We start from the raw sequence: 26372 nt of genomic DNA, 5'->3' as shown, positions 1-26372 counted from the left end.
TCGGTTTCGTGCATTTTCACATTTAACAGTTACCCTTTTAGGTTTGTATACCTTCTGACTGCATGCCCTACACAACGAGCCTTAGAAGCTCTACGAGTAACGCCGACTTGGGGCGCCATTATTCTTGAACCTTTAGCTGTTATGGTCGATTCGTAAGGGAAATAAAAAAAAATATTCTTCCTTAATGTTAAAAGAACAAATCGCATTTATTCTTGCCCACTATCTTGTTTTGTGCGAAGTATTTAGTTTCTGCAGAAAAAGAGGTTTTGCAATAACCTAATGCGCAGGAATTTAGGAAACACTTTCTTTGTCTCATTTTTCTTGAACTTTTCAGATACCATAATGGGTGTCTCGAACTCTAAGATCGATAGCGAATGTCAGCGCTACGTGCAAAACGTGAAATGGTAAGAGTTTTTCTTCACCCTTATATTCGCGTATTACATTTCTATTACATTTGATATCTGCGAATCTTACTTAGCTATAGTATGACAAGCATAGGACATATCTTCCGTTTTTTCTCGTAAAATTACTTCAAGGGGCTCGATGTTAGGCGCAAGTCAGCGCAGATGTGATTTTTCTTTTAATTTAAGCCTACTGCCAATCGCATCCAGTATTTTTGCAGGAAAGGCACAATAAACATTGAGCATTACATAATAGAATCATTACAAGCACACACAATACAATGCAGAATAGTACTACAAGTGTTGTACAAGTAAGTAAGCCTAATTTTACAGCCGAAACATTGTCGCCCAGGTATGCTTAATGTCCACGTAACTATCTGACAATTAGGCCATCTGAAATTTTTTCCATCACTTCCTATTAGTATCAGCATATCCCCAGGATTAAACTTTTGTTTTACGTTCCAGTGTGGCGGAGCGAATAATAAAAAGGTCGCAGGCTCCGTGGCTTGCACTAGATTGCCTATACTACAGAACAGAAGACGGACGACAATATCGAAAGAACGTGTCTGAGATTCACGCCTTCACAAAAAAGGTAAAACGAAGCATTGAATCTGAAGTTGAGATGTCTTTGTGCGATTTGAGTGCAAATGGCATAGCGCAAGCTTTCCAGCTTTTTTAGTCTGTACAGGGCACCCGATGGAAGTTCAGAGAATGGAGAGGCAAGAAAACAAAGAAACGCAGGACAGTCTTCCAGAAAAACGTAGGGTTGGATACCTCGCTCCGGGGTAGGGGAATAATAAAATAAATGGAAAAAAGAAGAGAAAAAATTTGTCTCGATGGAAAAGCGATGTCTACAGTGCGGCTATAAGTGGTCTCCTCTCGTGTCACTTGATTTCGCAAACATCATTATACAGTTCGTATCCTTCTTGAGAGAAGGTTCAGAAATTGAGAATTCTGCAGGCAGGGCAACGTTATCGCAGTATTCTTACGTTTGCACAATTAGTTCGCCGGAAAGAATTAACCACTAAATACTATTTTTGCCCGAAGCGGACAAAGAAAGCAACATTTGTGCCGCATAGATAAAAAAATTGGTCTCGAATAGAAACGTTGGCAATCGCGCGAGGCCATGAGTACGGTATGTTAAGTTTAATTAAACATTTGTTTTGCCTGTATATGAGACGGCGTCCTTTCACTTGGTAGCGGAGGTAGGATGCGTATAACGTGGGGGCTGGTGACCTACTTAAACGCAACTTAATTGCGAGTCTGTAAGCGTCGAGTGCCTTCATAGAGGCTTCTTCAATGCCGAGTCTGCCTTGGATCAGTTATGAAAAAGAAAGTTTTGGAAAAAAAATATTTTTTGGTGTAACCAGTGGCAAATGCCCATAAATTTCGCAAAAGCTGTTTTTATGAGAGTTACGTATAAGAAGGAACACCTGTTGTTTAATTATAGTTCTACTAATCAAGTTCTTTCTGAATAGAGCAGTAAAAATGTTTAGGATTTTGGATTACCAACAAATTCTCTTGTAATAGACATATATAGACAATAATAATAATAATATTTGGGGTTTTACGTGCCAAAACCACTTTCTGATTATGAGGCACGCCGTAGTGGAGGACTCCGGAAATTTTGACCACCTGGGGTTCTTTTACATGCACCTAAATCTAAGCACACGGGTGTTTTCGCATTTCGCCCCCATCGAAATGCGGCCGCCGTGGCCGGGATTCGATCCCGCGACCTCGTGCTCAGCAGCCCAACACCATAGCCACTGAGCAACCACGGCGGGTACATATATAGACAGTCTTGAAGCTAATGCCATACGCAAGTTATCCTTTTAAGGCGAACGCTGAGGCTAGCTACACCCCGCGTGCTTACACTTGCCTACAATCAAATAGCATCCTCCCTATGGTAAAATATGCTGTCATAGTTGAAGACCCGTTCGCTAAAGTCAACATTCAAAAATTAGGGAGAATACAAAAAAGGCTCTTAGATCAATTTACAACTCATATTGTCGCAGTTCTACAAGCGCATTAATAAAAAATAGTTGAATTCCCTTCAGTTAGCGAGAAAAATAGCATTTGCAGCCTTAATTATTTTGTCAATTAGTCAATGCTCATTACAACACCGACACGTCGGATATTTTAACTTCTTCTACTGGTTCTACAAGAAGTTGACACTCTCAGACAGTTACGCCCTTAACCCAAAGTATCAATAGTTTCAAATACTCATTGTTTCCACGAACTATCACCAATTAAAACCCTACTAACAATATTGAGAGCCAAAACGTGTTTTCAATAGTCAATGTGTATTAATTCTCCTGCAAAATGACTTGCTCTTTCTTTTTGTATGCCCTTTATTGCTGCCATGATATCTTGTACCACCCTACTATCGTCTCTATACCGAGATCGCATTATGTATAAATATGTAAAAAAAAGGTAGCGGGCAGGAGAGGGGGGGGGGCGTCGCCATACAGCGGCACCATCAAAACAGGAGTTCTTGGAAAACCGATAATAAGAAAGTATTTTTTAATGGCAGAACACACCTTCGCTAGCCCAAAAGGAAGATGGACACATGAAACACGTAAGAGTTGAAGTTGCGGGCAGGTATAAAAGAACGGGTTCAAGACTAAGCCTAGTAGGAAATGTGACAAAATGTTCACTTTGTTACTAGAAAATAAATAAATTTAATCCTTAAAAAGCCCAGTCATAATCACTGTTAATGAGATCACCTTTTTGTTCTGGTACCATTACGTCCACACGCCACCGAGCAGCGAAAGCGCATTTTTTTCTATCTGCCAGACTGCACCACACTCTTTGGCGATGTGGAACGCCCTGAGCGCTTTATTCTTGATCTCGTCATAAATTTATTGCTATGCCCAAGCACGCTACGCTATGTCGGCGTGCGGCTACGGAATACGGTGGTTCCTCAAGGACACGGCGCATGCTAGGTGGGCCTTCCGAAAAACCTAGCACAATAACGTACCAAGAAAATCTAAGCGATTTAATATACCTGCAGTTAGCACTGTTAACCATTCACCTGATATATAGGAATCCTGCGAAAGTGAACGTTGCATGACTATGAGAGGGCCTTAGAAGTTCTAGTGAAGCATTGTTGTGCCAATAGATTGCAGAAGAGGCTGTATACCGGGTGGCATACAAACACATATTGTCACGACGTCATAAAAAACAGGACGCTGGACCAGCATGCGAGAAACCAGACCAGCTCTGTATTCAGAGACCGCACGAGCCGACGCACCAACTTCGTCTTCTTTCAAAGGGAGCGTGGTCGCGGCACATGTCCCTCAATTCGTTTCCTTCCGTTTTCTTGCTAGTCTTTAGCCGTGACATTAGCCTCTCTTCCTAAAAAGCATCGCCCCGATGCTTTATCATCACGGCAACAGAACCGGGACACTCTTGCGGTGCCGTGAATTCCCTCGGATAAATAGGGCTTCATCCGGACCGCGTGCACAACCTCCGGTAGATGCCGTCGACGCCTTGAGCAATGCAGAATATCGGGAGTAACCTCATAGTTGACATCATTGAGTCGCCGAAGAACTTTACACGGCCCGAAGTATCGCCTTAACAGTTTCTCCGAAAGCCAGGACGGCGAATGGGAGTCCAAACCCAAACTCCCTCTCCAGGCTCGTTATAGCATCTCGAGTCGCAATCCTGCTCCTTATGAATACGTATGCGAGCAGGTTGTCGGGCTTCTTCAGCACGCTGAGTGAAGCGTTCAGCATCCGTTTGGATGCCATCGCATTCATGTGGCAGCATCCATCTAGCATAGTTGTGACTTCACGACCATGTAGGAGACGGAACGGTGTCATTCGTGTTGTCTCTGGCTGAGCCGTATTGTATGCCAAGGTGACGTACGGCAAGATTTCATCCCAGTCCTTGTGCTCCACATCCACGTGCATGGAGAGCATATTCGCGAGCGTCTTAGTAAGGCGTTCTGTCAGTCCGTTCGTTTGCGGATGGCAAGCCGTTGTTCGCTGGTGAGCTGTTCCACTAAGTCTTAATACTGTTCCAATAGCTCGGCTGTAAATGCACTTCCCCTGTCAGTTATTACTACTGCTGGAGTGCCGTGCCTCACTACAACATTCTCTATAAAAAACAGGGCTGCTTCACTTGCCGTGCTCCACTCCAGAACCTTGGTTTCGCGTAGCGAGTGAAATAGTTTGTGGCTACGATAACCCATCTGTAACCCGCTGCAGAAGTTGAGAATGGGCCTTGAAGATCCATACCGACTTGAGTGAATGGAGTTTCGGGCACTTCAGCAGGATGGAGGAAGCCTGCTGGTTTGACTGCTGGAACTTTTCGCCGCTGGCATTCAAGGCATGTCCGGACGTATTGTTGAATGGGCGCCGTGAGTATTGGCCAATAGTATTTTTGCCTCACTCTGCACAGCTTTCGTGTGTAGCCCAAATGACCAGATGTTGCTTCATCATGGCATGCCTGTTATACTTCACTCCTGAGAGGTGTTGGGACGACAAGTAAGTTGATGCTTCCGTTCGGAGAGAAGTTCGCTTGATACAGGACGTCGTTACGCAAGCAAAATGATGGCAGTCCTCTTGTAAAAAGTCTTGGAACAACGGAAGTGCGACCCTCCAAGAAATAATAATGGGTTGCAATTCCGGATCGTCGCGTTGCTGCTGTGCGATTGTAGCTGTGTTGACAACTCCGAGAAAGGCTGCATCGTCGTCATCTTCTGCCTTGGCAGATTCGAATGGGGCGCGACAAAGGGAATCGGGCTCCGTATGCCGCTTTCCCGATTTATTCCCGAATTCTTGAGGCTGAACGCTCCAGTGCGCCAATCGTCCTGATCTTTTAAGTTCATCAGCCAACAAAGGGAGTGGTGGTCACTGACAACATTAAAGGAGCGGCCGTACAAATATAGGCGAAATTTCATAATGGCCCACGCCACCGCAAGACACTCTTTTTTTGCGTTGTGGAATAATTCAGTACCGTACGGGAAAGGATTCTGCTTGCATAAGCTATTACTCCTTCAGCGCCATCTTGCCACTGCAGGTGTACTGCTCCTAAGCCGACATTGCTGGCATCGGTTTGAACCGCTGTCAGGGCGTCTTCGTCAAAGTGTCCGAGGACTTGGGGCTTTCGGAGGCGTTGCCGCAGCTCGTTGAACGCTTGTTGCTGTTCTTCACCCCATACGAAGGCGACGTCTTCCCTGGTGAGGCGTGTGAACGGTGAGGCAATTCGTGAAAAGTTCCGAATGTAGCATCGGTAATAGGCGCACAGCCCTAAGAATCGTCTAACTGCCTTTTTGTTAGATGGCGCTGGAAAATTTCAGGCCGTACACCTTCATTGCTGACAACATGACCGAGGAAGAGAAACTCTTCAAAGCCAAAGTGGCATTTTCCCGGCTTCAGCGTGAGACTGCCAGATCGGATGGCTTGAAAAACCACATGTAGTCGCCTCAGGTGTTCGTCAAAAGTTGCAGAAAATACAATCACATCACAGTTTGTTGTTTTGCGCTAAACAATTAAGTATTCATACAATCACGTCGTCCAAGTATACTAAACATGTTAGCCACTTGACGCCTGAGTGTACTGTATCCATTAGCCACTGAAATGATGCAGGCGCGGAGCACAAGCCGAAGGGAAGTACCTTAAATTCATAGAGGCCATCAGGTGTCACGAAGGCTGCTTTTTCTCGGTCTCTCTCGTCAACTTTTATTTGCCAGTGCCGGCTTTTTAAAACCATCGATGAGAAATAATGTGCATGTCGCAGTCTATCGAGGGAATCGTCTATACGAGGTAGCGGGTAAACGTCTTTCTTGGTGATCTGATTGAGCTTGCGGTAATCAACGCAGAAACGTAAGCTGCCATCCTTTTTTTACTAAGACCACTGGCGACGCCCACTCACTCTTCGACGGCTAAATAACGTCATGTTCAGGCATTCTATTTTCCTGACTTTCTATCGCTTCGCGTTCCCGTGGGCCACCCGATATGGGTTCTGCCGTATGAGCCTGGTTGCATCATCAGTGTTAATTGGATGTTTGGTCAACGGTGTTCGACCAAAACTCGACGTCGACGAGAAGCAGTACTGAAACTGATGTACAAGCTCCAAGAGGCTTTGTTTCCGCTCAGGCAGCAAGCTTGGGCCAACATCGATGGATAGATCTCGAGGCACGGTAGGCAGGCTGGTGGAACCACCTTGGCCTACAGTGAAGCAGTCTGTGACCTGAGTGAACTCTTCGACGTACGCGACTGTCATACCTGTTGTAAGATGCCGGCGCTCACGGCTAAAGTTTGTTACGAGAGCGTCTGTGTGTTCACAGTTAATGTTGACGACGCCTCTTGCAATGGATATGTCATGGCTGAATAGTAGCACCGGAATAGTATGTCGGTATGTCGCATGTCACCGACAGAAGGGAGCATGAGCGCGGTGGGATGCTCACGTCATCATCGGCGACGCGTAAAGGTCTACGTTGCTGCTCTGTACAGAGTACAACTGAATCTGGGCATATGCTAAACGTGACAGACATGTCCGGAATATTTAAAACGGTGCCGTATTCACGATTAAAATCCATTCACAAGATCAGGTCTTTGTAGCACTCCGGCAAAACGACAAAATTAGCAACGAAGGCCGAGGCACCGATAATAATTCTAGCGATAACTTTGCCCCCTGTGGGCGTCATCAACTGTTCTCCTGAAGTTCTTATGTGGGGACCCGTCCATGAGGTCTTGACCTTCTCAAGGCAATCGGCGAGTTTTTGGCTTATTATAGAGAAGTCCGCACCAGTATCTAGTAGCGCTGTCAGTGGGCGTCCGTATATGTAAACGGCGAGGTCGGCGCTAACAATTTCCATTGTAGTCGGCAACGTCGTATCGTCCGGTCGTCCTGATGGCGCTGGGGGTGTTGTAGCATCTCGATGGGTGGCAGCCTTCTCCCCAGAGGTCGCTGCTTTTAGTTTCCCCGACGAGGACTAGGAGACCTGCCCCGGACTACATTGGCGTAACTGCGATGGTGTGGTGAAGTGCTCGGTGCAGGTGACGGATAGCGGGGTCGACGATACGGCGGAGCGAATGGCTGTGCAGGCATTGATACACTGGTGTCGCCTCGGTTGCCCCAACGAGCGCGAGGGAAGATGGTTGCAAAGGTCTGGTATTCATGGTCACGATACGGGCAAAAACGGTAAATATGGCCGGCGTCCCCGCAATGGAATAAAAGTGGACGTCGGTCGACGGAGCGCCACAAGTCCGTCTTGCGAACAAGTGGTCGAGTGGTCGACTGATGGGCGGCCTTTGCGACCAAGTTAGAGTAGTCGGCGCAGGGTAGTAGGACGGCGTTTCCGCGGGCACATTAAGCTGCGGGGTCGGCAAAGGCGGCGGCAGGTACGGAATGATTAACGACTCGTTGTAAGGACGAGGCAGGGACGACGAGCTGTGGTACGCTGGGGTTGGATCACGTACGGCCGACGCGTAGCTTATAGACCGCTGGTCTGGTCGCAATTCAGGAAATGAAAACGCTTGCCTGATTTCCTGCCGTACAACCTCTGCGACAGAAGCCACCACAGGTTCTTGCGGAGTCACCACAAGGTTCCGAAGCTCCTCCCGAACGCCTCACGCAGGGAACACTCACTGCCGGCAAGTCAGTGCAAAGGCGCTGCTCGGTCGGTCGTACTGGCGGCATGCACCGTTGTTGAATTGCTTGCTCGACAACAGTTGTCGGCGGGTTGCGAAGGAGACGGGCGAACAGTTACTCCCTGACGGTTCGCATCACATGTCGGATTTTCTTTGTTTCAGGTATAGCGGGGTCAGCTCGGCGAAAGAGGCGGGTCATGTCCTCCGAAAACATGGCAACGCTCTCATTCGGTTTTTGTATACGCGATTCGACAAGTTGCTGAGCCGAATCGCGACGATCGTTGTTAACGAAGGTATCGAAAAGTTAATGCCGAAATTCATCCCAGGAAGACCATGTGCCTTCCTGGTTCCTGTACCACGTACGAGCACGGTCCGCCAGGGCGAAGTACACGTGCGAGAGTTTCTGTTCCGAGGTCCAATTATTCTCCTTGGCGACTCTCTCATATTGCTCGAGCCAATCCTCGACGTCCTCAAGAACATCACTGTGGAAGGTCTCGGGAATCCGAGGGTGCTCAACAGTCACCTCTGAAGCACGTGCCGACATGCAATATTTGCAGCTTTGTGGAGTTTCAGAAACCATAAGTTGCGCTAACTAGAGGTGGTGTAAATGTCCCTTTGCGGTAGTCGTTATTTCCAAGGTTAATTCCATGAACTACGATGCAATCCGAAATTAATTAGTATTGAAGGAAACGCCATGGCGTTAATTGTGTATATTTACCAAAAGCAAAGAACATAAAAATTATAATAGGATCGAGAACGGCCAAGCATAAGGCTTGGTGAAGAAGAAGGAAACATGTATTTATGGCAATGCTTTGTCTGCAAGAAAACTTGTTTCACGCAGCAAACTTATGGCTAAAAACTAAATTTACATGCAGTATACAAGACTTGGCTCGAGATTCAGTTTTCAGAGCAGAGAGGAAAATGAACTTTGAAAGCGAAACAGCAATGAAAATTTTGTTTCGCATTTGCTGTCTTGGAAAACGCCGAAAACATTTGCTATTCTGAAAAACAAGGACCTCTAGCGAAAAACATGCTTTACAGATGTGAAAAGTATCTTCTCAAGAGTATCTTCTGAAAGCTGCGGTAAGGGGGAAAACAGCACACGTTGCAATGCATAGCATCGGTATATGTCCAGGCAAATTGGGTGACAGTTACGCAAGTGATTGTGTTTTGCGATTAAAAGTGGAGCATAACCGCTTTCCAGTCCTTTAAATCTGCAACGAGCTGATAAATGTCCAGGGCGTGCGTAAATAGCTTCGACAGTGTATTGGATGTATGCTGAGTAGCATATTCTTATTAAAGAAGAAACGCAGTAATCAAAACGTTAGCTTCGCTAAGTCCTTAAAGCATGGATTACTTTTTCTATATTGAAGTGCTTATTGGAAGAGGAAAACCGAAGGTAGAAAACTGCAGCTCATAAACAATTGACGAGCACGGACAAAAAAAATAAAGCCTGATTTGCGCAGCATGGGTATACGAACGCCGCTGCATCAGTTGCTCCCGCGTAGCTTGCACAAACAATACTATTAGCCCAGCTTTGACAAGCACCACATGATATCGCTAGGCAAGAGCTAATGTCGTTCTGTGTGCCGTGTCCGGGCAGATCATCACACGCAGAAAATAAATCTTATTTCGCAGCTACAGCTACATGTGCATAACCCACCCTTAGATTTGAATTTCTCGGAGTCATGTCAACGGTGAAGTCAACCAACATGGCACGGTGCAGACAGCAAAGATGATTCGTGGCAACGCTATAACGAGAACAACGAGATAACGTGCGCCCGTCAGGTGGTGAACTATGCTTAATTTCTAGCGTCGCGAGCAACTCGACAACATGTGTTCAAGCTTGCATGAGTTATCAGCAACTGCAGTATGCGTTTACTTTAGTTTTTGCGAGGAGTTGTTATGCGAGCCGTATTTTTTTTCACGAGGATGTGCAGTGCAACGTATACAATAAATGATCGCTTTCAACCATGTAGAAGCTGGTGATCTTGAACCACGCTGGTAATCGGTGCACATCGAAAAAAAAACCTGATTTCTTTAACAGGTTATCTCCAAAAGAAGAGAAGAGATAATGAACGAAATAAACTCGGAAAACAAGGACAAAGAAGCAAGCCCTACAGTTGAAGACGACCTCCACCTAAAGACGAGAGCATCAAAGAGATTGACTTTCATTGACATCCTACTTCGTTACAGCATACAGGTCGACTCTTCCTTGACAGACGATGACATAAGAGAGGAAGTGGATACATTTATGTTCGAGGTAATGTAGTGGTGGTGAGCTATAGAGCGTGAAGACGGCTATAGTTGTTATAGGTGGGGTAGCGTAGGCCCCACTATTCGGAAAACATGCAAAATCACTTCCAGGCTTTGCTAAGTAATTTGGGCCTGCTTTTGAGTTGTTCAGCCGTGTAAGATGACTGGGGCGACCGAATATTTATGTGGCAGATAATGCACAAAATTTACGAGTAATCGAGTCCGAGACGATATGACGCAGCGATTACAGTTCCAGTCTCATCGCTCTTGTTCAGTGTCTCCACAACGTAAAAGCAGCTTTACCACCGGGAGTGACCAAGTGATATAAGCGACAGATAGAATGACTATCATAGAAGCAAGGAAAATAAAATTGTTGGATTAACCGGCCAGCAGAGCGGGTAACGCTTGGAAGAAATGCACGCGTGAGTATAGATGTACTGCATCTAGGGACTAATTTTGTAACAATATAGAGCGGTCATGGATAAAGAAAAACAAAATAAAAGATAATTGAAGCAGTTTGATCGGCAACAGACCGCAAGACGAGACCTATTTCTGTATGCTCAGTGCAGCTCCTGTACGGCATGGTCCAGAACGGGCGATGTTGCAAGCACTGGAAAAGAAAAGAAAAACTAGTGCGAGAGGTAGATCGAAGTTATTATTCAGGAGCACTAAACCGTGGAAAATGTTTTTGGCAACCACAGAAATATTTGTTCACGTGTTTAGCTGTTTACATATACAATGATAATTTGTTAGGCCAAGAGTAGAAATAAAAAGAAATGAATGGAAAAAAAGCTCACAACTTTTGACAGTACTGACAGCGTCACATTTTTATCGTATATTTTACTACTTACATCTGAAGCACGCATTCTTTTTTTTTTTCATTGCAACCAGTCACGCACGCATTCAACGAATGTTGGTAAAATCATAATTTCATTCTGACGTAGTTTCGTCTTAGTTCAGCTAAAAAACGACTTGCAGAAAGTTGCCTTGAGTCTGTCTCAAGGCTAGGCGTGTCGCATTCACTTACAAATACACGCAAACAGTTCTCTCATTCAAAGCCTGAAGATGACTAAAAGAAGTGTCAATTGTTTTTTCTCAGCGAACAAGTTTTTGCTTAGCACTATATTATTGGTATTGCAGGTAATTTCTTTTTAATTTGAGGAAGCGTCAGTATGAGCTTTATTATCACTGATTTCGTTCGTCAAGATATACAAATAAATGTGCACAAAAATCCTGGTGAGGTTAATGCCAAACTAGCAACCTGACAAAGCCACACTTGAAGTATAACAGTAAATATAACGCGTTTCGTATCATTGTGTGTAAAGTATAGCGCCATTCCATGAAGAAAACAAACAAATAAAAATGCTTTGGGCTTCAATGCAAAAAACTAGATGAAGTAACTCGAACGCCAATGGATTTCGTTGGACACTTTGAAAATTAATATCTCGAAACTGGTGTAGTCCAGAGGATTCGTTCAAAGTGGATACGACTGGCGAACTCACTGGCTACAATTCGTAGATTAAAATATGTGTAGGAATATAATTGCTCAGTTATGCAAAACAGCGCAACATAGCATAATTAACATATCATTATTATGTTAATTATTTAATTAAGTACTTTAATTTCTCCTTGAATAAATGACCACCCGATCCAGCAAATTAGATAAACGGTTAGAATTACGCTATCTGCCACAGGCAACTATAAAACACCCTGCATAAAAACATGCTGCCAGTGCAGCCTTCAAAAGGTTATGGTATATTTTTTCAAGTCTGAAATAATTTGCAAAGTTTGCAGTTGCTCTATCACTTAGATCTTTAATTGCATAGTAGACCTGTTCTCCCCAAGATAAATTAATCAGCGGGCCACCACAAAGTATTTAAGCGCCACTCCGCCGTTCCTACATTTCAGCCTTACGCAACAGTACACTTTCCTCATTTCAGGGTATGAGCAGCGATTGGCAAAAATGACGCATAAGCTTCATACAGGCACAATTATTCAGAATGAATCAGCTGCGCAAGAACCCACCAAAATATGTCCCCCATCAAAAATAAATACTCTGAAAGACTTTCGTTAAAGCCATTATCAATATCAGTGCAACTCGCATTTTCTCTCTTTGATATCAAACAGTGAACTGTACTTTGCTTTCAAGAACGTTTACCCTTTATCCAAGTTTCCATGTCACTCCATGACTCTAGATTAACATGACATGAACCATGGCCTTGAACCAATGATTTTTGTACGTTGACCAGCATAACAGAGACACTAGGGAAGTGTGTGCTGAATTAGATAAGACAAGACCGTAAGTTAAATGATGTGAGGAAATGCTCCTCAGCTATAGAAGCAGCTAACTGATGGGCGCTGCGGCACAGCTGAAATCTCGATACGTGGCTTTGATCGACACGTTTTAGCAAACACGCGTTGTGGCCTTTAAACCTCGCTGTATAAATGATGTGCTTTCTGCTTACACTGTATGTTGTGAAGAGAAATATTTTCAGTACTGCTTAAAGAAAACTTCACTAACCAACGCATGTCGCGCATTGCAGGGACACGACACAACTGCGATGGGCATTGCTTGGTCCCTTTACATGATTGCATTGCACCCGGACGTTCAAGCTAAAATTCACGAGGAATTGGAGTGCGTCCTGCAAGGCGACCTAGATGCTGATATAACGTTGGAAGATTTAAAGGAGCTCAAATACCTTGACCGCGTGCTCAAGGTAGGGCGCAAATTTAAATATGTTACAACGGAAGGGAGGAAGGGATCGTGATAGAGAGGTTTACCTGTTCCCTTTTACAGGAAAGCCAACGCCTATTTCCATCGGTACCCCTTATTGGGAGAGCGGCAGCGCAAAATGTTAAAATCGGTAAGTTGACTGCCCTGTAGTGCACGCAGGCTCAATGCTTCAGTGGGTAAACACGTCCTGCCTTTTCCTAAATAAACCACGGGACATATAGAGCCAAGCACATGCCAACTTCTATAGGGTATGGTACGCCTGAAAAGTATGTGAATGAAGATAAAGTCAGTAGCTGAATCCGATCTTATGAGTCCCCAAGTGTTATGAGACCCCAACTGTGAGAAAGTCACTAAATTCCTATGTTCCATCTGTTCACCTATAGGCAGTATAATATAGCAATAAAAACGCTACAAAGAAAAGTGAGCATGCTGCTTTGCGCCCTCTTGCACCAGCCTATAGCGTCATATTTTTTTGTTTCTTTTGTTAACGATGACTACAAGGTATTGTCTGTGTTATATGCGCGCACTGTTTCTTCTGTTGTCTACAGACCACCGCGAGGCAATCTCCAAGGCTTTTTTCTCTTTTTAGAGAAATTATTAAAATACATTGTTGAATTACAGTATAAATTGATTTGTGGTGGCGATTTCAATATAAACATGCTGGGTGACTGCAATATCACACGTGATTTCGAATTGCTTTAAAAACGTATGAGTGTTCCAATGTTATCAATACTCCTACCAGAATTACCTGCGATACGTCTACATGCCTTGACTTGTTTATTACTCACTACGGATCAAACAGTGTTCAATGTGGCACTATTTCATACAGCTTGAGTGATCACATGCCGGTATTCCTCATTCTGAAACGGAAAGATAAAAGATCACCAGAACGAGTTTGCTTCTCGCAAATTATAACTGAAGAACGGCTAGTGTGTTTTCGCGATGACTTACGTCACGTAGTGTGGGACAGTGTTGTTGCTGCTACAAGTGCTGATCGCGCTTACGGTGCTTTTCTGGAAACGTTCATCTCTTATTATGTTAAACATTTGCCTTCCGTTCCTAAATTATCCGCTCCATCAAGGATACCTAAACCCTGGGTAACTATTCAATTATTTAAAAAGATAAAAGAAAAGGCTAGGTTATTCAATAAATACATCACATCTCGGGATCCTGATGATTTAGGAGTGTTTAAATCATTTTGAAATGGCTTAACTAAGGAATTACGTGCTGCGAAAACTACATTTTAGAAGCAATCCTTCGCATCTTGCAGCCATGACAGCAATAAGTTATGGCATTGGCTTAATTCTTCGCTGAATAGAGTGCCCAATTCAGCGGCAGGGTTGCGTATAATTTCTGATGGAGCGGACATACCTGACGAGAAGTTGGCCGACAGTTTTAATAATTATTTCACTAATCTACCTAAACGCAATGTGAATGAAAACGCCTGCCGTTTCATTACAACGAAATGTGTGCACTCAATTCTTTTGCGTCTCACAAACACTTCAGAAGTAATTTTACTTTTCTCCGCACTAAACAATAGCAACTCCTGCGATGCTGATAACATTAAATCAAGCCTGTAAAATTTGTAATAGATATAATCGCTCCAGTACTAGTCCATATTTATAATATCTGCCTTTCTACCGGTGTGTTCCCGTATAAAATGCAGATGGCAAAAGTAGTTGCATTGTTCAATAAAGGTGACGAAACTGCCTTACCTAATTATAGACCTGTGTCTATTCTCCCTATATTTTCGAAGTGCTTGGAAAAAAGAATTTTTTTGCAGAATATCAGACTTTCTGGACAAGCACAACTTGATAACTAAGCATCAGTACGCTTTCCGGGAAAATATGTCAACACAACTAGCTTTGCTTGAACAGAAAGAACTAATTCTAAATAATTTTGAGGAACGTTTGCTAACATTGGGAGTATTTGTCGATTTTTCAAGAACCTTCGATTCTATAAATTATTATCTCTTGCTTAGTAAGTTAAACCACTACGGTATACAAGGCAGTGCACTTGACTTGATTAGGTCGTATCTTGGTCATAGAAAGCAGTTTGTACAAGTAAATAGCTTTAAATCTGAAGCTCGGTCGGTCAATATGGGTGCCCCAGGGCAGTATTTTAGGGCCCCTCCTCTTTAATATCTTTATTAACGGTTTAGTAAACATTGATGTTGATACGCGTTACGTAATCTAGACTGATGACACTACGTTATTCTTTTCATCTAACCGCCCTGCCGAATTGATTATAAGAGCTAATGCAGTTTTGAATAAACTATACACATGGTCATTTGACAACGGTTTGACTATTAATTCGCAAAACACTAAGGCGGTGTTATTTCGCACTAAGAACACGCAAATTACTCTAGAGGAAGATTTTCTAATGAACAATTCTAAAATTGAACTTGTGCACTCGGTAAAATCGCTAGGTGTATTTTTTATCATACTATGACGTGGCAGAGCCACATAGATTTTCTTGCTATTAAGCTTTCACAAATCACTGGATTTTTTTATTCCTTCAACTATATTCCTCGCTCTATTAAGAGCTTGTTATATAATTCACTTTTTCTCAGCCATTTAAATTATTGTTGCTTTGTCTGGGCTACCACATCTGACGCAAATATCAACAGGCTGTACATACAGCAAAAGAAGGCTCTTCGCGCCATTTGTAATAAAGCATACGATTTCCCTTCAGCTTATTCATTTCATAAACTTAACACACCGAAAGTGCAGGCCCTTATGAATTATCGTTTAGCGCTTGCGTATAAAAATGAACACAATAAGAGCATAAACTACATTACTTTTATGGCTAATTTAAAGCTACACGAAACTCCATACAGCACAAGAAAGCCACAGTACTGGCACGTACTAAAATCGCGCACAAACTATGGATCACAAATGCTTTGCTCCAGGCTACCTCGGTTATTAAACGATCTTATTGTTAATAAAATTGATATTGCAACTTGTTCTGCTCCTGATAATCTTGACTTTTCCTCTCATATGTGAGTTGCACAATGCCTATATGCTTTTGAGATGCAGTGAGATTTCGTGTTTTTGCTTGCTTGCTCACAACTTGCTTTTGTATCTTCTTCCTCGCCTGATTTGCGATGCGTATGCATGATATGTTGTAGTGCTTGAATATGTAAGTACTTGGGAAAACTGTATTTCCGCTCTGCTGCTCCCTTCTTTTTTTGTATTAGGGGTATTTGGGTTTGTCAAGCTGCTACGAGCAGCTTTTTCCCCCACTTTACCCCCCGCAAAGCTGTATTTAGTTTTTGTGGAAATAAAGCATACATACATACATACATACATACATACATACATACATACATACATACATACATACATACATACATACATACATACATACATACATACATACATACATACATACATACATACATACATACATACATACATACATACATACATACATACATACATACATACATACATACATACATACATACATACATACATACATACATACATACATACATACATACATACATACATACATACATACATACATACATACATACATACATAATACATACATACATACATACATACATACATACATACATACATACATACATATTAATTTCAACTGCTATCCATTCATGACAAGCGATGACCCCTTTCTCGAAAGTTTTGCTATGGTCACTTGTAGATTTGAGGAGCATGCATGTTTTTTTAGGGATGCGTTTGAACGTTACCCAAGTGTGTTGTGGAATCGGCGCCGCTCTCCGCATTCACAACGCCTTCGACATTGCTTAGGAGCTACATCTGGTCGTTTTCTCCTCGGGCGTCTGTTTCGGCCGGTCGTGTGGGAGACGCTTCGGTTTGCTTTCTTTCAGGACAGCATTCTGCTCAACTTTGAACACGGGCTTGGGCAACGTGTATACAAGGTTATCAACGGCGACAACTCAGTTTGCTTGTCGCGCCATCTGCTCCAAAAAAGAATAACCACTCCTCCTACCCTTGCAGACTGTAAACGTTGCGTTCTTCAGGCAGTGTGGGGATGCACTGAATTATCCAGTATTTGCCTCTTACTGCATTTCAGACTCGCCTGCAACCTTTATAGTTCTCTCACTTTTAGAACCGACATACGCGAACGTCTAAAAGGGTGTGAGAAAGCGTCAAACACAATCCGGCCACGGTCGCAGTGGGAAGAACTTCTAATAGGCACTGCAGTAATCTTGCATAAGCGTTACTACTAAAGACAACAAGATGTCCGCGACAGGCCGATGCATATATATATATATATATATATATATATATATATATATATATATATATATATATATATATATATATATATATATATATATATATTCTTGGGCGAATGACAAGCCATGTACCGTTTGACAGGTGGCATAGTGTAGCTAGCCAAGCAAAATTTTGTTAATATAAATCGTAGTAGAAGCCCGATTGCTAAATCGCCGATTCAAACGCGGTGTGTTCACTGCAGTCCACGTGTTGATGACGAGCATTTCTTTCCAATAGGCGTTATCTACTGGCTCCTATAATAGCTGCATGACGCACCGCTGAGACGCGCACACTTTTTATCCATGAGCACGCGCTCGTGATTTTATCGGCTACCTCCACCAAGACTCGCTTCATTAATCTTCTCCGTTGTAGGCTGAGAAAAAAAAATACAGAAACACGGCGCGTACGTACAATTATTTACAAAGATGTAAACGACTCATATGCACTTGCCCTGCTGCCGCTTGGTGGACGACGCACACGTGTTAATGAGAGCCGAAGCGATCATTCGCCGCTGTGGGTGACCTTCGGGACAAGTATGCGCACGCACTTCACTGCTTTGGTAATGTGTGCGCACTTGGCAGAAGCGTCGTTGCAAGTTGCAACTTGCTTATGCACATCACGAAAAGCTGGGAAAACGTTGCTAGCAATCTGTGCTCGTCAACGCTTGTCACTGCCATAATTCTTTAACGACCTGAACCTCACTGAAAAGAATCGCTGGTGTCTCAGAGGCTAGCACATTTCCCTTGGGACTTCTCTCTCTCTGCTGGTAACATGGTTGCAAGTTAGATTCTCGACTTTTGCGACTGCGTTCTCACGAGGCCAGAAAGCAAGAAGGCCTGAAGTCCTAAATGTGAGTAAGAGATCAAAGCGAACAAACAAAGAAGTATTCTGGCACCGTAGCCCTCATAACCCAGTTGCATCTCTGCGATGTAAATACGCACTACAATTATCATCAGCAATAAGCGTTCCGCTCAGGCAGCCGTACATTTCGTTATACTTAGTTTCCCATCACTCCATGTTCCACGAGGCTATTTTCTTGTAACAGCCAGCTTGTACCAATTGTTAATTGCGTTTGATGCACTAAATTAAGATAATTTATTTGCCACTACGCAATTTATTCTCTGCACGCAGGTAAACACATCGTTCCAGAGGAGAGTGACGTTGACATCTTCATATATGCTCTACATAGAGATCCAGGTGTGTTTCCAGATCCTGAAGTGTTCGATCCCGACAGGTTTCTACCAGAAAATGTTGTACACAGACATCCGTACGCGTATGTGCCCTTCTCCGCGGGTCCCAGGAACTGCATAGGTAAGGATCGACTCTGTATTTCTCTCGTCAAATGAACAAACACAGGCGTGCTACATACCAAGAGGCGCCATGGCGCACGCGTACACACATCCATGTGAACGCACACGAAGCATCAGACATCCTCACTGCTGCCTATTCGTTTTGAATTTAATTTCGTTTTTTTTATTTATCATTTGTAAAGGTGCGCCCAACACTACTCTAATTCGGACTGCGTGCGAATGTTCGCTTTTTGAATGATATGGAAAGTTTTATGAAATGTTATTACTTTTCTAAAACGGTATACGTAACCATTGCTGTCGGCATATTGGCCATCTTTTCGTAATTCTGACTGCCGTGTTTGTTTAAGTACGAGCTTTGTTTCGCTAGTTACAGTGCAATGAAGGAAAGCGAAATGTTTTGGATGAGATACTTCTAGAAAAAGGAATATTGGATGGCGGGAAATTTTTCCCTTGCTGAGTAGCATAGAAGCATTAGTAGCATTCATGCCGTAGAAAAGCTAAACGAAGGGAAGGTGACTGACATTTTTTCAATCATCTCTCGAGCCATGGGGTACCGAAACTCTCACAGGCGTTTGGCAGCGCTCCTTAGGGACAGCCAGCTTGGTTAACGGGCACCAGTCGCGTCCGATTGAGGTTTCTCCGAATTCCGGAAAATACATGCAGCATTGACGCAATAACGGAAGCGTATCAAAAGCGAATATGCTCCAGCACGCCCAGAAAAGGAAATTATAAAAAATAAAAAAGAAAATCAGACTCGCTAGATTGCACAATTTCACTTATTTGTTTACTTATTCCCAAAAGAAAACTAAATGCAGACAAGCAGAGCCGAAAATGAAATGCAGGTGTGAACTATTTCTTTATCATGCTACTTTATCATGCCCACCTTCGGGCATCAACAGCTTGGCCTCCGAAATAAAGTTTATTCACTCACTCATGCTACTTATGTAATTCGAACAGATGGCAAAAAAATGGTTTGTTACTGACAGACTAGTCATTCTATACCTTTGAAGTCTAATTTTAAATTAGCTGGCTAGAACTTGTAAAGCAACTCAAAATTATTTATTTATAATCTACAAAGTTCCAGTAATTAACATTTTACTTGCTGAGAAACGCTACTGTAGTGTTCAAACTTGTCATTTCCCAAATCAGAAATGTCCTTTATTCTTCTAACACAATCATCCGTTAGCTAAAATGACTGACATGGTTTTCATTTAACGAAGTTCTGTGTCATTGGTGTTGGTTAAAAATTACGATTCCAATTGACAGTGTGTGGGTTCTGAAGGGGCCCCCTCGCTAGGCCACACAGTAAATTTTAGTTATACGCTGGAAGTTGTAACGTGCCCTCTAGGAAGTGCTCTAGCTTAAGAATTTTTCAAATTGGTTTATTAATAGCGCAGATAGAAATATTTCGTTGCCGCGAACCCATGATTTCGGGAGGCGAGCGTCACCGCAACCATAGTTGTTCTCTCCACTTGCGCCTGTCTACCCTTCCCAAGCGAAATTCCTTCCCTGCGTTCTCCCATACTGGAGCTGGAGGATCGCGTGACGCAGGCGTCGCGGGCATCACCTTCTTTTTACAGCGAAGCTGTCTATAGCTACCCTCCGGAGAAATCTTGGCGGCGAACAGAAAAAGCCTTAAGGCGAAGCCAAATTTATCGCAAATGCTCTGCAGCTCTCAATCTAATGCAGGTATCTTAGAAAAAAATAACGCTGAAATTGGCCGCTAAGACGACTCTGTCATTACGCCGAGTTTCATTTACGTGTCACAATTAGCTAGTTCACGGTGAAGCTGTAAACGTTACAGAATTCCTGTCTGCCTTCATACATGGGCATCTACACAGGGAGTATGGATACAGAAAACGGCTGTAACTCTTGTTTTAACAAAGCTATCCCGAAACAAATTGTATGACAATTGGCTCCTAAGACGACTATAACGTTACGCCGAGTTTCATTTACTTTTCACAATTAAGTAGTTCCCAGTGAAGTTGTAAATATTGTGAAATTCCCGTCTACTGTTAATACATGGGCTTCTAAGGGAGGGAAACGGACAGTCCCATGCTTGACCGCTAGAATAAAACTCTAGTCCTTCTAAGTTTCATTCAGCTGATTAACTAGGAAGTGTGCTCCATCGCAAATTACAAACAAATGTGTTTCATTTCGCGCACTCCTTTGGACTGCGCCCCGGTTAACGCATATGGTCGGTGGCGTCGAGGATCGGTTTAACGGCCACTTGCGTTTAAACGGCGCGCCGTCATGACGGCGCCTTTAGAGCGACGTCGTAAAAGCCCTGAGGCGGTAGCTCTGTGTATATATGACGTAGTGCGTGACGTAGTGCGCCTGATATAGTTGTAGTTGTAGTGGAACTGATGTAGTTGAGGGCATATCTGACCATAGCATACCTATCTGCTTGCTGCCGCTCGGCTTTAGCTTTGCAGATCAACAGCGTGGATCAACTGTAATTGATTTTAAAAGGGCAGACGATAACAGTGTGCTAACCTATCTCGCACACGAGTTTGAATTTTTTTCACAGCTAGCTTCCGACGCAGCCAGTGATACTAATCTACTTTGGCTCAGGTTCAAATCTGCTGTTATCCACTCTATTTCTAACTTCATACCAACTAAACTGAGGAAATCAACAGTGAACGATCCTTGGATAACACGTGAAGTGATTCAGGAAAAGCGAAGAAAAGCTGCGCAGGGTGGTGAAAAACACAAACTGTGAGCCTTCCATTCGGCACAAACTACACTGCGCCAAAGCAGAGGTCAGACAGAAAGCAAGAAATGCCAAACAATACTACTTCAGCGTCACCCTTCCTAGTTTTATTAAAAGCATTCCTAACAAGTTTTGGAGGCACCTTCACACTAATAATTCCACGGCGTCGCACACGGGTCACGAGGAAAGAGAGGAAAAAGCTAATGCATACAAGTTTTTCCGCTCAGTTATCACCACAGATAACGGTATCGTCCCTCCCATTTTATCCTTTGGTCCATCAAGCATCGATTGCCTTCAAGTCACAGATGCAGGAATACTCTACCTACTACTTAACTTCGATCATAAAAAATCCAGCGGCCAAGACGATATTCCAAACGAGTTCCTTAGAAAATATGCGGAATGGTGTAATAAGTATCTTGGGCTAATTTTCCGCAAATCACTTACTTTGTCTCAACTACCAGATGACTGGAAAATTGCAAAAACAATACCCATTCACAAATCTGGAGATAAGTCTTCAGTACCAAATTACCGTCCGATATTTCTTACTAGCACTTCGTGTAAGGTATTCGAACACATTGTCCTAAAACACATAACCGTTTTCCTTCAGAAACTAAATTCCTTGTCTCTAATCAGCATGGATTTCGTAGCGGTTTGTCCACTATTACCCAGCTAACCGAGGTAGTTCATGACCTCGCACTTAACATCAATAATCGCGGCCAGATGGACATGATTTTGCTTAATTTATCGAAGGCCTTTTATTGCGTATGTCACAAGAAATTAATCGCAAAACTAAGAAGTGTAATCGGAGAGGGATCCGCTCTTTCATGAATAAAATATTTCTTAACAAACTGCTCACAGTTCGTGTTTTTCGGAGGTGTTAAATCACAAACAATTCCTGTAACCTCAGGAGTTCCTCAAGGTTCCGTCCTGGGACCACTATTACTTTTAATCTTTATAAATTATATTACAGAAAACATTGACTGTAGTATCAAGCTCTTCGCAGACGACTGCATTATTTATAAATAAATTCACAGCATCACAGACCACCTTAAACTCAATGCATCCCTTGATGAGTTAGTAGACTGGTGCGCTAAATGGCAAATGTCCATTAATGTAAATAAATCCGTAACCATTGCAGTAACACGTAAGCAGAACCCGTCCCAATTCACTTACACTATTAATGCTAAACTACTAGCTACTGTGGAACAACATAAGTATTTATGCGTTACGTTGACGTCTGACCTGAGATAGGACAAGCACGTTGCCAACATTACGGCAGCCGCACTACGCAAGCTGTTCTACGTAAAAAAATGTTTAAGAATGGCACCCGCGTCCACAAAGCTACTGGCATACACTACATTCGTAAGACCAGTGTTAGAACATGCTAACACAGTTTGGTTCCCTCATTCCCTAACTAGTATAACAAAATTGGAGTCAGTACAGCGCAAAGCCATAAGATTTGTGTATAACAAGTATAAGCGCACGGACTCTCCCACTAACTGTCTAGCTTCTTCTGGCATTAGGACTCTATCCACAAGGGCAAAACAGGCACGTCTCAAGTGTTTGCACCAACTGCTGCATGACATATATGAGATAGATGTGTCTAAGTATACCGCTTTTTCACAGTCGCGCCCGACTCGTCATAAGCATAAATACACGGTAACTGAGTGTTGCTTCAACAATAACTCGTCTGGGCAATCGTTTTTTCCACTTATAATACGCGAATGGAATCGGTTAAATCCCGATGTCACGGATGCCGAAACAGTGCCCGCTTTCACTGCAAAGTTAGAGCATACATCTAAACTCTAGTACCATCGCCATTGCCGCGCACTCTCTCTCATTTGAACGCTAGTTACCTTTTCTTGGATTCCTGCACTTTTACAATCTGTTTCCTTTCCTAATATTTGCTGGTGATGACCGTTGAAATGTGTACCGGGTGTCTTGGTGTAAGAGATTGCTTATGCTATTGCACATAATTTTGTTCTTGTACTATCACTTGCTTACTTTTTTATTCCATTCCCATTTTTGTAACAGATTCCAATCCTGTGCCTGGTTGTGCTTCGCTTTTTTTATTTGCAATATTATTTTGTGGTGCTTGCACATTGTGCATGATCGATAGGGCATTGATTTTCCTTTCTTGGCAAACTGGTTGTAAACCATCCTCATGGTTGTGGTTCATTTCGTGTGCGCAGCATGCCCGTTTTCGAAATGTTAATTTGAATTTGTGGGTGATCTTTGCCTTAAATTTTCTGTATAGAAGCTTGCTTTCTGCTCTTTTTTCTCGAATAATATTTTGAATTTTGAATTTTTTTCACAATGTGCTTGATTGTGCACTGTTGGACTTTATTGTAATATTGATGTTCTTGCTTGAAAAACTGCTTAGACCACATTTATTGCTTTAATGCTACCCTGGCGGATATGCTTCGGTATTTCCTTGCCAATTCTTTTTTGTTTTGTTTTTGTTTTCTTTTTCTTTTCAAACATGATTGTCCTTGTAATGCCCACCTGCTATGCTTTCAATTGAGAGTACCAGTATTTAAAATAAATAAATAAATAAATAAATAAATATTTGTATTTCGCATAATTATACGCATAATTACATATCACCATAGCAGCTTCGCTGATCAACCACCTTAACAGGGTAGAATGGCTCCTCAATTTTTCTCTCGCTTTCTTGTCTCGTTTCGAGCTGCACACGATTTTGCGCGCTATGCACGAAAACACCTGACTAGGGGTATAATTCGGGTAGAGGCTTGGGCGAATTGGTCGTAGTTCATAACGGCGCTGTTTGTGTAGCGCACGAAAGTAGGAAAGGAAGGACGGAGATTCTTTACTCGTCTCTGTCCTCCCTTTCCTACTTTCGTGCACTACGCAAACACCCCCGTTATGTCGCGGCATAAGTCAGAGCTACACGAACACTGGGGCAGATGGAAGCGGATCACAGAGCATGATCGTGCGCTGGGACAAGGTAGAAGATGACATAGTTTCGCTCTCAGCGTGCGCAACGGCACGACGTGGGAACAAGCGGAACGGAACGGAAGTAGATCTCTCTTGCTGCGGTACGAAGTCAAAGAAAGACATGCAGGCATTCAGTTTGTGTGTTTCATTTGCTTAATTGACATAATTCTCAATCATGATAGTTCTCACTCACGTGCCGCTTTGAGTGACGTCACAGCACAGCGAGGTATTTAGGCGCGCTCGCGCGATTGACGTCGAGTGCCTGGCTGGGAGCGCGGCACGCGCGAGTAGACGGGCGCAGAGTGTTTGGTTTGAAATTTTAGCTCTTTTCGCGGCGCGTAGCGGTGTAATACTTAGCACGCACGATCGATAGCGCGCATTGTATGCACTGCGATTGTCAGTTCGAAATGCTCAGACTTGGGAGGGACCCTTTACAGAGTGAACCCCACTGCGATTGCGCTAATCGACTTTAATGATCCGTCGACTGGCCTTCTTTCTCAGTACAGCCGCTTGCCAGTCGGTATGTTTCTTTATTTTTCGTTTTATTTTTGCCGATGCTTACCACAGGCTATATAAAAATGTGTGCACAAATGTGGTAAATGAGCTTATCGTAACTCCATCTTTATGTGAAATTATGATGCCCGACGGTACGGAGCGACGTACCACTGTTGCCATATCGCCTGCTCACGTCACGCTTCCATTAAGAAGCGAAAACTGCCATTTTCCTAAATGAAGATCCTGCACTGACTATACCACTGACGACTGCACTGAAGCATCGTCATGTTAGAAGGGGAATCAACGCCTTAGAATATTTTGGCGAATTGTATGCAAACATCTACGGTAAACTTATATGCCATAAACTGACTATACAGAAAGTTAAGTGATATTTTGTTAAGCAATTAATGATTAGTGATTGGTGCATTGTGCTGTAGCGAAAGTGCGAGAGGTCAGTTAAAGGTAACCTACAAATCTTTCGGCGTGATGGAGTATCGCCAAAACTGAAATGATAGCGCTGCAACAAACCAAGTGGATGTAGCGTAGTCGCACAAATCCGCTGACCGGAAACTTATCGAGAAGTTGTAATAAGAGTTTGTTTTATTTGTTCTTGCAGGTCAGAAGTACGCTTCGATGGAAGTTAAGATCATCGTCGCTACCCTTCTTCGACGCTTCTTTTTGAAGGCGGTTGATCGGCGAGACCAACTGATGCTCACGTGCGAACTTGTATTGAGACCAGTGAATGGACTCAGAGTTGAATTTACGCCGCGGTCACGGGGAATCTGAGCGCATTCCTCTGGCCTAGTTCTTGAGTTACCGAGTTACTCTTTCTTGAGTTACCGAAGCGGCAGCTGTCTCGCTGGTCTTTCCGCTAAGAAGTACAATCGCAGCAAGATCATTGATTAGGAAACAAAATGGGCAATGCTTACCTCGCACACTTGCAACCGTATACGAATGAAGATGTTCCCATTTGTTTCTAGAGTCCCCTGGGTATGGCACTGTAAGTTTTAGACCGAGGGTTGACCATACGCGTACAGCGTTGGATGATCGGCCATGAATCCCCTAGAAACTCTTAACGTAGATGGACATAATAAATCTACAATGAAGTAACATTCCTTTACAGGCTACGTGGTAACCCAGAACAACGTAGTTAAGGTAGAACAAGTACTAGTTAGTTAGTGAAAACATTATCGAGCTCTAGTAATTATGTTCTTCTGCGGCTGGGGCGGATTCTTCAGGGGAGTCTTCCTCCTTGTGTCTTCCCCGGAGGTCTTCAGCCGCTGCTTCGTCCATCCTCCATCGCAACGGTCGGCTGCCCTTAGTCCAGGGCTCCGCTGGCTTCCGGTGTCCGTCGTGCACGCCGCACTAGAACCAGCGTTTCGCTACAAGACTGCACGGCAGTCAAGGCTGAAGAAGTGGCCGTTGATCTAGCGGCAGCGGAGGGCTATCGGATCGGACAGTCGCCAACAATAATGTCGGACTCGTAAACAGCCTGCCGCAACTACTTGCATGGCAGAATCAGTCACCGAGCACTCCGCATACTCTGCTCAGCAAGTACTAGAAATATTGTGATGGGGAACTGCTTCAGAGATCATCATGGTTACATGCGCCACTGTAACGAAGGACAGTTGAA

General features: G+C 43.4%; 1 protein-coding gene across 1 annotated transcript in view; it reads left to right on the top strand.

The window, feature by feature from the left end:
* LOC142583331 (cytochrome P450 4V2-like) overlaps positions 1 to 25849 on the top strand; it is a 45257-nt gene extending 19408 nt beyond the window's left edge. The window contains exons 5-11 of the mRNA XM_075693754.1: positions 335 to 404; positions 867 to 993; positions 10050 to 10265; positions 12802 to 12975; positions 13056 to 13122; positions 18395 to 18574; positions 25356 to 25849. Coding sequence (XP_075549869.1) covers positions 335 to 404; positions 867 to 993; positions 10050 to 10265; positions 12802 to 12975; positions 13056 to 13122; positions 18395 to 18574; positions 25356 to 25525 — 1004 coding nt within the window. The 3' untranslated portion in view covers positions 25526 to 25849. The remainder of the gene's footprint in view (positions 1 to 334; positions 405 to 866; positions 994 to 10049; positions 10266 to 12801; positions 12976 to 13055; positions 13123 to 18394; positions 18575 to 25355) is intronic.
* Positions 25850 to 26372: the final 523 nt, after the last annotated feature.

The sequence above is a fragment of the Dermacentor variabilis genome, chromosome 1, assembly GCF_050947875.1.
Source record: "Dermacentor variabilis isolate Ectoservices chromosome 1, ASM5094787v1, whole genome shotgun sequence".
Classification (NCBI taxonomy): domain Eukaryota; kingdom Metazoa; phylum Arthropoda; class Arachnida; order Ixodida; family Ixodidae; genus Dermacentor; species Dermacentor variabilis.
The sequence above is the reverse complement of the archived record's forward strand: the minus strand, read 5'-3'. Positions and strand labels throughout refer to the sequence as shown.